This window comes from Cadophora gregata (assembly GCF_030347475.1).
Source record: "Cadophora gregata isolate MNR1 chromosome Unknown scaffold_7, whole genome shotgun sequence".
NCBI classification, from domain to species: domain Eukaryota; kingdom Fungi; phylum Ascomycota; class Leotiomycetes; order Helotiales; family Ploettnerulaceae; genus Cadophora; species Cadophora gregata.
Window position 1 is genome coordinate 2416440 of NW_026695930.1, and position 18035 is coordinate 2434474.

An 18035-nucleotide genomic window follows, 5' to 3' on the forward strand; every position below is an offset into this window, starting at 1 on the left:
GGTTTCTAATGTCATACGCTCCAAAACTCGAGAGGCCGAACCAGCAATCAAATTCAAAATACCCCAAAAAATCCATTCCGAAGTAGAAGAGAGACTGTAGTCTGAAATATCCTAGGCTTTGAAATCAAGCTAATTACGAGTGACAGGAATGGTCTCTGTAATGCATGAGATGTGTGAAGGTTATGTAGACTGACTTTGGGTTTCGGATATCTACCGGGGAAGGGGATGACGTGTGTGCATGGAGGAAATGGAGAAAATATATGACTTTCTTGCTGAACTCCAAATGTACTACTATCAAAGTGCGGCTCTGCATACGACGAAAGAAATTTAGATCAATGATTTCGAAAGAGAAAGCTAGGTGACGAGCTTCAGCTCTGTGGTGTTCAACGGATCACTGATTCAAGGCGGCGGTTCCGCTACAATCTCGGATGGAACAATATATGGGGAAGTATCACGTCATGTACACGAACTTTGAATGCGGTGACAATGCTTCATGTTATATCCTCCCCAAGAATACATATCATGCTCTATTCTAGGATAACCCTCCATGCAGTGGCATCAACCACAGTGCAAAACACATTCAGGAACTAGTTACATGGTCTCTATTGACCGTGTGCTTCAATATAAACGCCGTTCTCCTTTTCCAACGCCAGAAACTCCGAATATAAACCCTATGAAATGCTTGCTCTTGAATATATAACCCTGAAACGTACTTCACAAATCGCCTTGCCATACTTAGAGAACAAGTCCCAGATCTCGCTTCATCTTGTCTCCTAACACGCTCAGTGTCTGTACTGCAGCGGTCTTCTCAGGACAGGTATTCGGGAAGTCGATAACCGCCGCTCGCAACGCACACTTCGCCATGTCGCCGTAAAACTCCAAGAATTTCTTCTCGTAGCCATCAATCAGTGCAGTCAGGACCAAGACCTGAGTCGTGCATCGTTCCTGGGGTGGTGTGCAAATGAGGATACCCATGGCGTTCCAGTAGTGTGAAGGAGGCCATGGGTTTACGCGTGATTGAGATTTGGTGTAGTTGCGAAGACAGAGGGCGGCATATCCGGCTCCCAGCCCTCTCATACGGTCTTGATGCTCTTGATCCGAGACCCAGCCATTGTCGCCCTTTCTCCACCCGAGTCTTTGCCGGCCTTGCTCTGTTGTCTCGGCCCCGCGGATACCGAACACGACGGGAAGGGAGGTCCTGAATTTGGCCATGATGATGCCGATGAATGATTGCGCGCGCCATAGGAACTTTGGGTGGGAGATGATTGTGTGTGCTACGATGCCGATTGGTTCTGCGATCTTGGGGTTTGTGGATGCCTCGCTAGAGAGTTGGTTGACGATTGCCTTGGTGAAGATGTTGAGGAGGTAGAGGAAGAGGGATGGCATGGTGTCCCCATTGTTTTCCGCTTTTTCGGCTGGTCCTTGTGGTGGATCCAACATGAAATGCTGGGGCTGCATCGGAGCAGAGTTGATTGTGAGGGACTTCTCGAGGAGTTCGCGGATTGCTATGATCTGGAAAGCGCGTTACCAGCTGTATTCCGACATTGTGAGAGCAGAACTTACCTGCTTGCTATTTGAGCCAGCCACATCCGTCAATTGACCCATTGTACGCGTTAAAGTACGTCGCATATCGCCTGCAATGGTTCGGACCGTGATATCTTTCTGTTTGATCGATCCGTCGCGTTGTTTGACTTGTTCAGTCGCAATCGCGACGTTCTGGCCCTGGATGAATGTCCTGAGCTTCTTCAAGTTGCCATGAATTTGGAGTAGGCGATCACTATCCGCGAGGATCTGCAAGCCATTGCTTTGGGATTGAGGAGCTGGTGGCTGTGTCTGAGGTTGTGGTGGTTGGACAACTGGTCCGTTCGAGGCAGTTGGCTGCGGGTTGGGCTGTGGGGTAGGTGTTGGCTGTACAGCAGGAGCCTGTGGTGTGAATTGTGACGGAGCTTGAGGAGCTCGAGCTTGTACTGGTGGTGTAGGTGTCGAAGCTTGTGGGTTGGGAGGAGCCTGCTGAGGTGGTTGTGCCGGAGACTCTTGTTGAGGGGCTGGAGGGGCAATTTGTGGTGGGGGAGTCGGGACTCTTGGTGGAGGTTGTGGTATCTGCTTCCTTCGATTCTCTGCCTCTCGAATCCGAACTGCTTCTGCTGACTTCCTCTCTTCTGCCTCAACCAGTTGCTCCAATTCGTCTGCTCGAAGCCTCAATCTCTCTGCCTCCTCCTCATCCTCCTTGGTCCGCAGAACGTGGATTGCACGCTCTCGTACACTGTCATGGAGCTGCTTCGCATACGCCAGAGCAGCATTATGATACTCCTCCGTGTTGGGACAGTCGAGGAACGAGAGTCGCTCGAAGTTGGGAAGCTCCATGGTGTTCTTGTGGTTGGTGTCACCGTTCAGGGAGGAAGAAGCTGCGGGTGATGGAGCTGCCATGGTTGCGTTGGCGCATTTGGAGAAACGGATTGTGGGCTCACACTCGCCCAGCCGAGTCTCGTTTGTGATGCTATTGTGAGTGACTGGCAATTGTATCTAGCATAGAACAATGCGTGAATCGAGGATGAAGCTAAACCAACCCAAATCGTGGACAATGCGAAAATTCTGCCAGAGGCGGTGTGAGAGCCTGCTCACGTGAAACCTCAAGATGCTCAACCTGCGAACATGAGGAGGGCCTGCTCCCATGATGTGAGAGAGTTCCGGGCATTTTAAAAACGACTGTGGAAATTGACTGCCTTGCTATATCACGTTTCCTTCTGACAAGATGTATACTTAGAGAAATTTTACAGCCGTTCTTATAATCATTCTTTGTTCCTTTCTTCATTTTGAAGATTTCGCTATCAACCCTGGATTATCCACAACAGGTCCTCTGTTGTAGTAAACTCGCGGTCACCTGGATGATGTTGCATGCTTTCGAAGTCAGTCTATCTCTGTCTTCCGCACCATTCCGGCTTCCTTTACTTGTCACATCTTTTTACACTTGACTTGCAGCGAGCTTGGGTCGCTAGGGCTTGTCACCTGGAATGGTCGTTGCTTTGTTGAACTGGAATGAGTTGAGCCTCGCAATTCCAACCTGTTTTCCTTCCCTGCAGCCTGGTTGTCATCATAGTAAAAATTCAGTTTGAATAAGCGCCGAACCTTCTTTTCTATACGAGGATTCCTTGCTCTCGCTGAGCACACTGACAGTGGATCTGAAACACTTTGGGGGCCTGGTTTCAGAGCAGAGGAGAAGGGGAAAGTGGATGAATGAAGATAAGCTCTGTTCAAGTGTAGAGCATGGCGCGAAGACCTCAAGATTTTGGGTTTCCAGGCGAGAAAGTCCGAAAGGAGGGAAAGATGGCCAATATTTAAACGAATGGTGGTTCATCGATTGAATTGACGGTCCTGGGTATGTTCTTGGAGCTCTATCAAAGCTTTGTACAACCATGGTTTCTTTCCGCCTTAGCCTATGGATAGGTTTTGCTCTTGTAAGACGCAGCTGTAATTATTCAACAGAAACCTGACTCAAGGCGGAAAACTAGAGAGGACTGATTTTCGGTGGGACGAGTACGTTTAAAGTCCGAGGACGAAACGAGCTTCCTACTTCAGCTTTCAAGATCATCTACGGACGCACACGTGCAGGAATAAATTTATTCCAATAGGCAGGTGTGCCTTCAAAAGCTCCCGGATTAGAGTCAATTGTGACCATTCCTGCTCACGACATCAACAAAGGAACAGTATTTTCCTTCCTTCGGCAGTTATTGATTCTTGGCAGAGGAAAGGAGGCCTCCTCCGGACGTTAGAGCTCGAAAATGACCAGAATATAAACCTCGCCAACAAAGAGAGCGAGGAATAGAAGTAAACAAAGCTGCAATAGGATTGAACATATATAGAACAGGCTCTTAGATCGCTTCGACTTTCTTCCGAATCAGCTCACAGATGAACTCCTCATAGACACAACAGCACCACCAACCAACCCATGACTGAAGCCCCCCCGTTCCAGACTCCCAGTCGGCAAGCTAACCCGGATACGGGAAGCTTTGCCAAGATGCTGTATCAAAGCTCACAAGAAGCCACAAAGTCCGAAGAGTTGGACTGAACCGAAGATACGAGTAGAGCATGGAAGGGAAGGGATGTAAATATACGATTGACATGAAAATGAAAGGCAAAGGAAATTAGCCACTCGTATCATTGGACTCAACTCTTCACTTCCCTCTCTAGCTATTTTGGGCTTCACTGTCGTCACTCGTCACTCCCAGCTTCCGCAGCCAGGGTGGGTCCTTCCTTTCCCACCAGTGTCCACTGAGTCCAGTGAGATCCCCGGCAGAATCGAGTCGCTAAGCCCAACGAGGAAAGAAGGGCCAAGCCGCCGCAGCAGCGACCCGAACGCACGCCGCCCAAGCGGACCTGCGGACCTCACCTCACAAGACAGGCCGGCCTGCCAAACCAAACCAAACTTGTTCATCAACAACCTCACTTCACTCTCCAACTTCAGCTCCCATCTACCTCACTCTCCTTCCCCCCACTCAACCACATCCTCGAATCCTCGAGAAGCACTCCTTCACCTCTTCTTCCCCTCCTTTGGCTGCCCTCATTTGATCCCGCATCATCACAATCATTTGGATTGCAACAAACCAACTCCCCCAATCTCGCACTTGACGTGCACGTACGTCTTTCTCCTCCACCATGGAGCATCAACAGAATCAACAACAACAACATCCACAACAGCCACCACCCCCTCAGGGTGGTGTGCCTGGTCCGACTGGTCGTCGACTCCACATTGCACATCGCCGAAGCCCTTCAGAGCTGACCCCATTGATGAGCATGTTCTCCAGCCCCGGCAGTAAGTTATGTCTTCTTATTCTTGGTCTTGGAGCTGCGTCATCGAAGCTTCCAACTCTCATCTGCCAATTCATATACTATCAGTCTTCTGACATACATCCTCAATACAGTTGAACAGTTGGCCATTCAACAACAAATCGAGCTCCTTCAACAGCAGCAGCAGCAGATTCAAGCTACCCACCAACAATATGTCAATATGGGAATGATCCCTCCTACCCAACATCTGGCCACTGGCGGATATAATCCTCTTCAACAGCAGATTCCCAACATGGCACAGAACAATTTCCAGTTCCCTAACCAGATGCCACAACAGATGAATGCTCCAATGGGTGCACCAACTCAACCGCTTTCACATCGCCGTAATCAATCGGCACTTCCCAACATGGGCATGGGCCCTCCTCCAGCCCCCTCATCCGGCGCAGCAGGTCCTGGCTTTGGAGACTTTGGTGGACAACACAGAGAGAACAATGCTGGCAGAGGTGGTCGCGGCGGTGGACCACCGGGTGGCGGACATCAGCGTCGTCATTCTCTGGCTTTGCCTGAGGCCAAAAAAGCTGCAGAGCTTGCCCAGCAGAAACGAACAACTTCTGGCTTCCAGTTCCCTATCCCAGGAGCTCCTGGCGAAACAACTGATCGTTCCAATAGTCCAACTGCGGAGGAGAAGCCATCTGCTCCAGCACAAGGTACTGGCCAAAGCACACGTGGCAGAGGTGGCGGACATGGACGAAGCCAGAGCATGGCTGTTAATGGTAGGGGTGGAGCAGCTGTTCGTGGTGGAGGAAATTTCCAGTTCCCTCCTATGCAAGCTACCCCCGATGCTGGCGCTTCTGGACAAGGCAATGACTTCCAGCGACGTGGAAGCAACACTGGTCATAACCGACAATCATCGAGAAACTTTGAAGGTAACTGGAGAAATCAACCTCAAGGCCAAGCCCCTCCCCAGGATCAACATGGTGCTATGGGCAACTTCCAAGGTCAACAACCGCAGGGTGGTTTCCAGCCTGGTCACCGCAATCGTGGATCCATCAACCAGTCAATCAATTCTATTGGTTCTTTCCAATACGGAGGTCAGCCACAAATTGTCCAAATGCCAGGACAGATGATGGTCCCTCAGCAAATGTTCCCTGGACAACAATTGAATCCACTTCAGATCAGCCAGCTCCAAGCTCTCCAAGCTGCCCAGATGGGCGGACAGGTCGGTCTTCAAGGCAGCCATCATGGCCCACAGCTTTCTGCGCAGCAACAGCAACAACAGCGCAAGACACTATTCACTCCTTATCTGCCACAAGCCACCCTCCCCGCTCTTCTTGGCGACGGACAGCTCGTTTCCGGCATCCTTCGGGTCAACAAGAAGAACAGAAGTGATGCCTATGTTACTACACAAGACGGCCTTCTTGACGCAGATATCTTCATTTGTGGAAGCAAGGACCGTAACAGAGCTCTGGAAGGAGATCTCGTTGCTGTCGAGTTACTCGATGTTGACGAAGTTTGGGGTCAGAAGCGCGAGAAGGAAGAGAAGAAGAAGCGCAAGGATATTACTGATACCCGGGGTGGTTCGAACGGAAATGCTGATCGATCCCACCGTGATAACTCCACCAACGGAGATGAGCAACCTACCACTGGAGAAGGTGGTGGTATGCGAAGACGTGGTAGCTTGAGACAGAGGCCAACCCAGAAGAAGAACGACGATGTTGAGGTCGAAGGGCAAAGTCTTCTCCTTGTTGAGGAAGAAGAGGTCAATGACGAGCAGAAGCCACTTTACGCTGGTCACATTGTCGCAGTCGTCGAGCGTGTTGCTGGACAAATGTTCTCTGGAACTCTCGGTCTTCTCCGTCCTAGCAGCCAAGCCACCAAGGAGAAGCAAGAGGCTGAGCGTGCAGCTCGTGATGGAAATTCCGGCCGTCACCAGGAACAGAGACAACAAGACAAGCCAAAAATTGTCTGGTTTAAGCCAACTGAGTAAGTCTCCACATCTTACAAGCAGTCCATTGACATGATGCTTTCTTTACATTCGAGAATGCTGACCTTCTTATAGTAAGCGTGTTCCACTGATCGCAATCCCTACCGAACAAGCCCCTCGTGACTTCGTTGAGAAGCATCAAGACTACGCTGACCGAATTTTTGTTGCTTGCATCAAGAGATGGCCAATCACCTCTCTTCATCCTTTCGGTACTCTCGTTGAGCAACTCGGAAAGATGGGCGAGTTGAAGGTTGAGACAGATGCTCTACTTAGAGACAACAACTTTGCCTCGGACGAGTTTTCCGATGCGGTCACTCGCAGTGTTGGACTTGATGATTGGTCTCTTGAGAAGGAAGATGAGGCTGCTATTGCTGCTCGTCGTGATTTCCGTGACGAAAAGACCTTCACCATTGATCCCAATGGAGCTAATGAACTTGATGATGCCATCCATGTCAAGTCGGAGGTCGATGGAAAGATCGAGATTGGTATCCACATTGCCGATGTTGCTCATTTCATCAAGGCCAACTCTCTGGTGGATCGCGAGGCCCGCAAGAGAGGAACAGCGGTTTATCTGATGAATCGCAGCTGTGCCATGCTGCCACCCAAAATTGCTTCCGAGGTCTGCTCTCTTGTGCCCGGCAAAGATCGCCTTACTGTCAGTGTTGTCTTCAAAGTCAATGCCCACACTGGTATGGTGTCTGAGGAAGATACCTGGATCGGCAAAAGTATTATTAAGAGCGCTGGAAAGTTGACATACAAGGAAGTTGATGCTGTTTTGTCTGGACACCTCGACACGAAGCTTGATGGCGCCGAGGTTAAGGAGATCCAAATCCTTCACGTAAGTCATTTAATTGAGTTTCTGTGAACCGAGCTAATACATTGTAGGCTGTTGCCCAAAAATGGCGAGAAAGGCGTCTCGGCTCTGAAGGGGAGACAATTGCTCCTCTCAGACTCATCTACCAGTTGGATGACGAGAACGTGCCGGTCGAACAGAACATCTTCGACTCTACTCCATCCCATGAGTTGATCGAGGAACTCATGCATAAGGCCAACGCCTATGTTGCACAGAAGATCTTCAAAGGATTGCCCGAGAAGGCACTCTTGCGACGACAAGGCCCACCAAATCCCCGCCGCCTCCAGACATTCGTCGACCGCATGAACAAGATCGGTTACGAAATGGACACCACAAGCAGTGGAACCCTGCAGAACAGTTTGTTTAAGGTTGATGATGCCGAGATCCGAAAGGGCATGGAGACTCTCCTTGTCAAGGCCATGCACCGTGCCAAGTACTACATTGCAGGAAAGACACCAACCCAACTTTACCCACATTACGCGTTGAACCTACCTCTATACACTCATTTCACCAACCCATCGCGCCGATATGCCGATTTGGTTGTTCACCGTCAACTTGAAGCTGTTCTTTCTGAAGGGAAGATCGAGTACAATGAGGATATTGAGACTCTCGTCAAGACTACTGAATCATGTAACACCAAGAAGGACTCATCCCAAAATGCCCAGGAGCAGAGCGTCCACATTGAATCTTGTAGAATCATGGACAGGAAGCGCGAAGAGGTCGGTGGAGAGCTCATCAGTGAAGGTATCGTCCTTGCTGTGTACGACTCTGCCTTCGATATTCTCATCCCGGAATATGGCTTTGAGAAGCGAGTTCACTGCGATCAACTTCCGTTGAAGAAGGCAGAGTTCCGCAAGAACGATCGCATCTTGGAACTGTACTGGGAGAAGGGTGTTCCTTCATCGGCTTATGTTCCAGAGGATGAGCGCCCCAGAGCTGGAGCATCTCAGCGTATGACCAATGCCGCTGCTGCCGCTAAGCAAGCAGCTGTTGCTGAGCGTGCCAAGAAGGAGCACGAGGAGGCTCAACGAAAACAAATGGAGACAGGCACAATGTCCACCGACGATGTCGATGCACTTTTCGATGACGAGGATGACGTCTCTGATGTCGCCGATAGCTTGGCTGGAGTGTCACTGGGAGAGCGCCCGACTCAGAGCGTCCCACCTTCGCCAACGAAGAACTCTCTCACGGCTTCAGACAGTCTCCACCGCACTCGATCCGACTCTAAGGTCCACACTGCGGAGCCAGCTGAGGCCAAACTCAGCCCCAAGGAGAAGTACTTGAAGTTCTTCACTCTTCGTGAGGAGAATGGCGAGTACATTCAAGATGTTAAGGAAATGACAAGAGTGCCAGTGATCTTGAAGACTGACCTTACCAAGAGTCCTCCGTAAGTAGTCCGGATCCATTTGCTTCACATCGCTAACCATTCTGCAGTTGTCTTACCATCCGCTCGCTCAACCCATATGCTCTTTGAGCAACTCTCTTTACTCACAACACTGGTGGAATCATTCTATGATGCCTCTTCGCGTCAAATTTTCAGAAGAATTTTAGTGACATGCACAGATGTTCGAGGGCAGCCTCTGTGTCGAGCAACAAGTCCTCAACGTGCCTAGTTCTTGAGGACGCGAACAAGATAGCATTTGTTTTTCTCGTGAAGAATTTCATCGATGTGGAGGGACGAATGGTCTGGGATTGGATGGCCATTGATATTGGTGATGGGACGGGTGTAGGATGGATGGAAAGGGGTTGTGGAGAGGAGGGATTATAAAAAAGCCAAAACGGAGCGAACAGAGATATATCAACGAGGAGCTCCATGTATTTTCCTTTGCTTTAGCGTGTGCATCTATAGTCCTTAGCGCAAATCACACATTTCCCAGACATGCTACCGGTAACTAAGCAATCAATCAATGCGTGCTGATGTGTGTGTGTGTGTGCATATCCATCCTGACCTGACATGCTGGGCTGCATGAACGCTGGACGGATGTCGAGATGAAAGGAACAGGAAGGTTTGGTTTTGGACGGATGCCGAAGTGGAGTGGAGTGGAGGGGAAGGAAGGGATCTTTGACCTTGAGTTCTTCTTCTTCTCCCGGCCTTGTGTGTGGGCCATTATTTGGCAAAACAACCAATCAAACCCAGCATCCAGTGATTTTTTTCCAAATCAACGATTGGTCCGGAGGAGGAGTAGGAGGGAGGAGGGTGGATGCAGACAGGCTGCTTCAGTTGGGATCGATCTTCACAGGCTGGCTGGGAATGGAAACGGGGCGGGCGGGACCACCAGCCAGGGGTGGAGAGTACGGTACGGTACAGTACAGTACAGTACAGTACAGTATGTACGGTATGTAACTTCGAACTAGGTATATACAGTAGGTATGTAGGAAGGAAGCGAGGAAAAAACTTTATCTGCGATGGATGGGTGGTATGGTATGGTATGGTATGGTATGGATGGTATGCTGAGTTGAGTTGAGTTCATGTGAGTTGAGTGATTCGTTTGCATAAAGTATATCTTGGTTATATCGTTGGGAGGGGTGGGGTGATGTATGTTTTGACATCCATCGCGAGAAAGGAAGTGAAAGAGAGGTGCGAGGTGCAGTAAGGTGAGTGAGTGTGACTTATGCCAGAATCAAAACGAGTGAGAAGGAAAGCCATGCGATTTGAGAGCACACCCACCCACGCACTGTTTTGTTTTGTTTTGTTTTTTCTTTCTTTCTTGTGTTTTTTCACTTGTAGACTTGCAATTAAAGTGGATATCTATCTGTCTGTCTATCTGTCAGGCGGTTTTGGCGTTTGACAGATGGGCTGGGCTGGGCTGGGCTGGGCTGGCTGGCTTTGAGAACGTCAGTACATATAATACAGAGTACGGAATACGGATTACAGAAGTAGGTAATCAAATGCAGGACTGACTCTCCGGTGGGATGCAAATTGAATGAATGAAGGAAGGAAGAAGGGTGATGGCTGAAGACGATGGAACACGAACCGTCAAGGGCGCGACTGGTCTCAAACACTCCCGAGTCTCTTGGCAGGACAGCGGGCCAGCAGGTACAGTAAACACTGGGAGGGAGAGCGCAGTAGAACATCTCTTCCCGAAAGAATGACAGGCCAGAAAAATTATCTGCGCCGGTCCTTCTGCCTTCCGAGTAGTGGTAGTGGTAGTGGTAGTGGTAGTGGTAGCATCACCCATCCTCGTGGGCCGGACGTGGCACGTCTCATTTGTTGACCCTCCCCTTCTGCTTCTGAAGGGTTAGCGAGCGAGCGGCACGCACCCGTCTGAGCCAAGCGGAGCCTCAAACGTCTCTGATACAGGAGGCGAGTGATGGCCCCCCGGGGGTTAGCCCCAGCTACAGCTACTGCCGAGGAGGTCCCTGGAATGTATGACAGTGTGAGCCCCTGGCATGGCGTGGCATACCCTCCGTATGGTACCTTCCGTACTTTCGTACCTATCGCGGGTGGTGTTGGGCGTGGGCCGGCCCTGCACGAGCCTTTTAGCGAGGCTGGAGACAGGCACTGCAGGCATCACAGCAGGCACCGCATCGCAAAGCAATGCAAAGCAAAGCAAAGCAAAGCAAAAAGTGGCACCTCCGAGCGTTATGCCCTGTTCGTGGACAGCGTCGCCGCCGGAACAATTGTGTCCCTGCATATCTTGTATGCATGCATGCATGCAGGTTTTTGGTTTGTCCAGTAGTAAATTACTGTACTGTACTGTACCGTACCGTACCTATGCATGCGTGCGTGCGTGCTTCTGCGGGCAGTCATTCTACAGGCTGTTGTAGTGGTCTTGGGTCGTTGCAGACCCTCTTGGAGACTCTTCTTGGACGTGAGGTCTCTTCAGCGTCTTTCTTCCGCTGAGCAGGTTTTTATATCATCCTTGCCAATATCTTGATTATTATCGCCCTGATACTTCTTGAACCTGCTCCATAGCGGCTGTCCACTGTTGATGCGCGCGCTCCTTCTGCCCAATCCGGACTGTTGAAGAAGGCCCCCCAGTCAAACGTTTATCCCTTCTCATCACCGGCCATTGGCTGTGCTCAGGGACTGCTCCCTGGATGTTCACTGACTGACTGCACAGGCTTTTACCCTGTTTCTCCCCTGTTTCTTCAGTGTTCTCTCACTGGCTGATCGGGACAATCCTCACTGAAGGCTGAGGCTTGCCCCGCTCCTCCTCCTCTCATCAACCCCTACCTACCTGTGCCCCTCCCTCGCTATTCGCTGTTCGCATCATTCCCTCCTTCAAGATTCCCGCTGTCACCATGGTTGACCCGCTCGACCATCTCCTACGGAGACTCTTAGTATTCCTACCAACCAAGCATTAGCCCCCCCTTGAAGAATAACCCCGAGTGCCTTGGCCCTTGAGCCCCCCCGTTCGGATAACCCACCTTCCTGGGGCCAAGCTTTCCCTTAAGGTTGTTACGAGGGTGGATGGATCTTCGTCGGTCGACCTACGTCCCGTGGAAAGAAAAGAGAGCTACGCTAGGCTACGCTACGCTACGCTACAGGGGGGCTCCGTCCGTCTTCGTCGCCGCACTCTTAACACGCCCATCTCCCGATGTTTGAAGAAAAAAACTACCTTTCCTCTCGCCTCATTGCCTTCTTCGATACCCTTTCAAGCGCTGGTTTGCTTTCATATCTCAAAGACAATCGCTTCCACTCATTTGGTTCCATTTACGAAAACAATATACTTCAACAATAATAACCTTTTAATCTCCCCCCTCCTCCTCACTCTCGACATTCTAGTTGTAATTGGCTCAGGCTGGTCCAGTTGAACTCATCTACAACTATCTTCTTCTTCTTCTTCTTCAACGATTATCATCAAATCGACGACGACTTTTTTCGATCAATCGATCAATCAATCAAGCTACTTCATAATGCCTAGCATCAGATCGGTTATGGGTGCGGTGGTGGTGGGATTACTGGCGACTGTGACTGCTCTCCCTGCTGCGCAAAAGATGTCACCATACGAGAGGAGGGCGTACGAGTTCGGTCAGCTGGCACGAAAGCATATGCTCGAGGAGAGACAGAACCCAACAACTGGACTTCCCGATGGATTGACCGATGTTGATATCTTGGAATTGTGCGTTGTCTCTCTCATCAACTTGATTCCATTATGGTTTGATTTTCATGGACTAACACACAACAGCGCTCTCACATTAGAAAACCTCGAGACTGCTTTCTACCAGCAAGGTTTCGCCAAGTTCCCAGACTCTGACTTCGCTGCTCTCGGTCTCGCTCCCCAGGAAATCACCAACCTGAAGTCGATCGGTGGAACTGAGGCTACTCACGTAACGACCCTCACGAGTGCCATTGCTGGAGCCGGAACTGCACCAGTTGCTCCTTGCACGTACAACTTTGCTTTCACGGATGCGAAGTCCATGGTTGCTACTGCCGCAGTATTGGAGAACGTTGGTGTTTCTGCGTATGTATTCCTGATCGTGATTTGGTTTGTTGCAAGAAAGCTAATACAGAACAGATACCTCGCCGCCGCTCCTCTCGTCAAGACCCCCGGAATCCTCACCGTCGCCGCCGAGATCGTCACCGTCGAGGCCAGACATCAAACCTTCATCCGCACCGCCTCAAGAGTCGCCGCCATCCCCTCCGCATTCGACACCCCGCTCGGCATCCGCGCCGTCTTCACCCTCGCCGCCGGATTCATCTCCTCCTGCCCAGCAGGCTCCAACCTCGCCATCACCCCCTTCCCAGCCCTCACCATGACCGCCGGCGCCCCCGCCGGTGCCGTCGCAGCTGGCTCAACCGTGCAGCTCTCATCCACTGCAACCGGCGCCACCGGCTGTGCCTTCGTCAACGGTGGTCTGCCTGGTGGAGCGGCCTTCACCTCCTTCGCCAACGGTGCTTGCACTGTGCCTCCTAACCTTGCTGGTGTCACTTATGTGCACTTGACCAGCGCTACGCCCACGGATGGTACTCTCACTGATGCCATTACCGTTGCTGGTCCTATGGTCATGACTATCTCATAGAAGACCGGATGTTCGTTCGTACTTAGGTGCGCAACAGAGTCGACGCAAGGACGTCGTGTGGGACTTGGCTTAGAGAGGGGAGTAATAGATAAAGTGGTGTGATGGAGTGTGAGAGAGATGAATGACAATTTTTTTTTTATTATTTTTCTTGGGTTATTTTCAGCGAAAGAAAGATCGCGGGGATGAATGGGTGGTTGTTGGTGTTGTTGGTGTTGTGGTTGTTGTCTTTGTGTGTCTTGTACAGGTCTCTTGATGGGACAAGAAACTTGGCGAGCGAGCAAGCAAGCAAGCGATGAAAAAGGGCAGTGAGCGATTCACTTGACTTTTGATTGTTTTTAGAGAAAGAAGAAGATGATGACGAGAGAGTGAGAGAGAATGAGCACAGCTTTATGCTCGACCATTTTTATTGTGTGAATACATCAATCCAATTCGATTCTTGATGAATGTCTATTGTATGATCTCTGAAATGGTGACCTGAAACGACCGGTGAGAGTTCTCTTTTATGCATTCTTCTCTTCTAAGATTCAGATGGAAATTATAAGATTGGATATCAAATATTGAACATTTCTCGTCATCTACCATATACTTCCCTATTCCTGGAATCATCCCGTTCGAGTGGTGTGGGTTGAACCGTCACGTGGCTACCGACCATGAACTTCACAGACCTGGCACCACAGCTCAAACTCCCAAGGCTCAGACGTTCCAAAGACAACAGATCTCAGATCAAATCTCAGATCCATATCATTCGGCTTCATACCAGGCTTTGCGAGGGAATACTAGCCGGATAGATCCTTCCCGTGACTCGTCACTTTAACCTTATTCCCCTCGAATCTCGACCCCACTTCTGGAAACACCCACTCCCTAGCGACGAAACATTGCAAACATCACATCCATCCCACCACCATGCCTCCCAAACATCCTCAACCCGCCTCACCCCAGAAACAATTCACCATCAACCCGCCCCTCCTCAACTCCGCCAACCCATGGGCAACAACCGAAGCGGACCTCAAAGCTCTCTACGACTGCCCTTACACAGGCGCAGTCACCATCAGAACTTCTCTCTGGAAAGCCTTCAACCAACACCCATCAACCCACCAATATACCTTCTTCTCATCCACACTCGGCCACGCCACAGCAAACATCAACGTCGATCTCCCGCACGGCAAAGGCGAAGGACGCGGGGATGTCCTCCCCGACGAAACAAGCTCGCTGAACACCTTGGGGTACAGCCCAATCGCATTCGAGGAGTATGTTGCCATGCTCGTGCGCATGAGTCGCGAGAGGACATCAGCATCAGCATCAGCATCAGCGTCAAATTCAGCCTCACTACTACCGCAACAGCAAGCCAAAACGAAACATTCCGAGTCGGAGGCGCTGGATCTCACTACTACGGGTACGGCTCGTACGGGCGCTACTACCAACGCAAAGGCTAAAACGAAAACGAAAACAAAGACTAAAACTAAACCTTTCATCGTCTCCGTCACTGGCTCGGCAGAGGAGGTTGCGAAATGTTGCGAGCTCCTGCTTGAGGTCCTCAATGAGCCGGAGAAGAAGTATCCGCTTTCCGATGCGGAGGCTAAGGCAGACGCTGAGGCTGCCGATAGGAAAGGTGATGCAGTTTCGTCTGATGTTGAGCGAGACCTGGAGCTAGATCTGGATCTAGATCTCATGATGGAGATCAACCTCTCCTGTCCCAATATCCCGGATAAACCGCCTCCGGCGTATGATGGCGCCAGTCTAGCTGAGTACATCACTGCCATCGGGCTCGCGAAATCGAGGGTCCCGAAGTCGTATACTAGGGGATTGCATGTGGGGATTAAGACTCCGCCGTATACGTATCAGGGACAGTTCCAGATTCTGATTGATGCTCTTGAACGCTCGTCTTCCTCCTTATCTTCTTCTGAGCTGGATAGAGGTGAAGGAAGAGAGGGAAATGAATGTCCCATCTCATTCATCACCGCGACCAACACCCTCGGCTCCTGCCTCGTCCTCAACCAGAATCTCAACCCAGCTCTCGGTTCTGCCACCGGCGCGGGGATCGGCGGTCTAGCGGGTGATGCGCTGCATCCTATTGCGTTGGGGAATGTGAAGACGATAAGGACCTTGCTGGATGCTTCGACAAGGGAGGATGTTAGGAGGATTGCGATTATTGGCGTTGGGGGAGTGAGGGATAAAGAGGGGTTTAGCAGGATGAGAGCTGTTGGTGCGGAGGCGGTGGGTGTGGGGACTGCGTTGGGGAGGGAGGGGGTGGGTGTTTTTGAGGGGATTGCGAGGGGTTTTGAGGGTTGAGGAGGGGTGGAGAGGAGGATATGTGTGGGGGAGTTTTGGTGAGTCTGTTTGTTGATAGATAGATAGATAGGAATTCGGTGTATTGTTAGAAGGTGAGTAGAAGTGATCCACGCGCAGAGGTATGAAGAAGGGAGGGGAAAGTGAAAGACAACTCGATGTTTATGCGCTAATCCTCAATGGAAGTACCTGAGCGCATCTGCTCTGCCATCTATGCCCTTCGTTACTGCATTTCGTTCCTATCTTCACACCCTGATTTGTTCCACAGATATTCAATCCAACTTTCTTCTTTCCAAGCGAAGTCGGCAGAACTCCCTTCAGCCACTCTTCTCCAAATCGCACTTTCACTGCCATCCTTTCATTACCTCGTTCGTTCTCATGGATCGATAAACTCTCACAGTTTTCCCTTTTTGGGGGGGGGGGGGGGGGGGGGTTGTTCCAGTTGTGCTGCTCTTCCTGTCCACGGCCTTTCTTCACATACTCACATACTTTTCAGCGTAGAGCTCCAGGCATTGGGGTCAAAGGGAGTCTTGTCCTCAATTCATTGGGCCTATGATGGCCGCACGATTTACCAAATGATGCTTCTGCAAGGAACCAACCAAAGGGTACCTACCGACTTATTTACCGGATGTGGAGATGGAGAAAATTTCTGGTGCAATAGCAATACCAAATTCTCGACTTTTCGATTTTTTCGTGATTTCGTCGCTGTTTCTATATGTCTTTTTGAGTTTTGTTTTCGTAGATCTTCCTCCACGCTGTAGGCTTGGCGCAGTTGCTGGTTTGTTTCTATGGTGAGTAAGTAGTGAGCTGGATGTGAGAAATAGTTTGGAGATGGATGGAAAAGTGGGTGGGGGAGGGAGGGGATCATCAGTGACACAGGCAGGAACTTAACGCGACTTGACTGAAGGAGGAAGATGCCATTGGTGGTCGGTTTCGAAGTATTGGAAGAGAGTGATACGATACGATGTCTCCAGATGCAGAAGGTGTATGATGTAGAGATAAAGTAGTTTTGGTGTGTTCTGGGCTGGTGTCGTTTAAACCTGGCTAGGAAACTCTGGATGGGGAATGGTAGATGGACTAGCCACCATTCGATGCCAGTGCATGGAATTCATTGTTCAGCTCGTATGTATATCATGGTACTCGTCATCCTAGGACGGCATCCATTTCAAACCCACCTCCTTGCTCGCGGCGTAGTTACTCCGTGAAGTATTAATTGAGGGCCGAGCGGGGAACAAGCGAGAACAGTCTCTATCCTTCACATGATACAATACATTAGCAAAGAGAATGTTTAGATACATGAATATACTACAAGTAATTCTCTACAATTTTGATATGTTTTCGATCAATAGTTGTTGTATTGTTACGATTCTTACAGTGTAAATACAATATGTTTTAGCGCGGCCCGCCAAAAAAACTTCACCGAGCACATGCCCCTCATTTTAGCCGAGGAATTTACCCATCCAGATAAACAAACACATAGCCGATTCGATCTGAACGGCTCAGAGCAATCAATACGTATGCACTTCGCACTCCTCCTTGCATGCTGACATCACCTTTCACGCGAATTCTCATTTGGTTGGATCATTGCTGTTCAACACCTCAGCGTTTGTAAGATCACGGCTGTAAGCTGAGCTGCAGGCCAGATGGAGATGCTTGCTATTTGAGCTTGGATGACAAAGGATAAAGGAACTGGTATAGCCTATTATCTGGGTAGCACAAACTAAATTTAATCTTAGCTGGGTATATATTAACGACTATCCATATTCTAAAAAGCCTTGGGGTGTAGGAATAGCAACCTCAGTCAAGTCGTGACGAGTTCAAAATCGCCTGAATCACATCCTCGAATTCTGTCAGAATGGTCCAACTATCCTACCTCATTGTCCTTCCACTGCCCCTATTCGGGCAAGTCCCCTTCCAATATTACTCTTACCCAGTCAATCCAATACAATACGACTCAATCCGTACCGCTAACCTCCCTCTTCCCCATAGTTCCCTAGCCCTCAGTCTCCCCGCCGAGCCATTCGCGCAATCACCGCCCGCAGCTGACGCCGAAGCAATAACAACAACAAGCTGCACTACTTTCCTCACAACTGCAACTGAAGTCCGCACGCGCATTGACATCGTCACTGGTACTACAGAGATTCTGCACTTGTATCCGTA

The 18035-nt window shown here is 50.2% G+C and overlaps 4 protein-coding genes across 6 annotated transcripts; 3 read left to right on the forward strand and 1 right to left on the reverse strand.

Annotated features, from left to right (window-relative positions):
• Positions 1-478: 478 nt before the first annotated feature.
• On the reverse strand, positions 479-4117 carry ONS95_013548 (uncharacterized protein). Its single transcript, XM_058507200.1, has 3 exons — positions 3127-4117; positions 1564-3074; positions 479-1512 (listed from the first exon to the last, which is right to left on the reverse strand). Exons 2-3 carry the CDS (start codon positions 2425-2427, stop codon positions 736-738), a joined length of 1641 nt encoding a protein of 546 aa, XP_058357931.1. The 5' UTR covers positions 2428-3074; positions 3127-4117; the 3' UTR covers positions 479-735.
• A 307-nt stretch (positions 4118-4424) lies between these two features.
• On the forward strand, positions 4425-9960 carry ONS95_013549 (uncharacterized protein). Of its 3 annotated transcripts, XM_058507201.1 has the most exons (5): positions 4425-4810; positions 4920-6768; positions 6845-7607; positions 7655-9009; positions 9057-9960. In XM_058507201.1, exons 1-5 carry the CDS (start codon positions 4654-4656, stop codon positions 9094-9096), a joined length of 4164 nt encoding a protein of 1387 aa, XP_058357932.1. In that variant the 5' UTR covers positions 4425-4653; the 3' UTR covers positions 9097-9960. The 3 variants fall into 3 exon arrangements, with proteins under 3 accessions (XP_058357932.1, XP_058357933.1, XP_058357934.1); XM_058507202.1 differs by having other exon boundaries at positions 4425-6768; positions 9057-9506; XM_058507203.1 differs by having other exon boundaries at positions 7655-9506.
• Positions 9961-11462: 1502 nt separating this feature from the next.
• ONS95_013550 (uncharacterized protein) lies at positions 11463-14044 on the forward strand. Its single transcript, XM_058507204.1, has 2 exons — positions 11463-13030; positions 13085-14044. Exons 1-2 carry the CDS (start codon positions 12483-12485, stop codon positions 13587-13589), a joined length of 1053 nt encoding a protein of 350 aa, XP_058357935.1. The 5' UTR covers positions 11463-12482; the 3' UTR covers positions 13590-14044.
• On the forward strand, positions 14045-16273 carry URA1 (dihydroorotate dehydrogenase). Its single transcript, XM_058507205.1, has one exon. It carries the CDS (start codon positions 14493-14495, stop codon positions 15876-15878), a length of 1386 nt encoding a protein of 461 aa, XP_058357936.1. The 5' UTR covers positions 14045-14492; the 3' UTR covers positions 15879-16273.
• The last annotated feature ends 1762 nt before the right edge of the window (positions 16274-18035 follow it).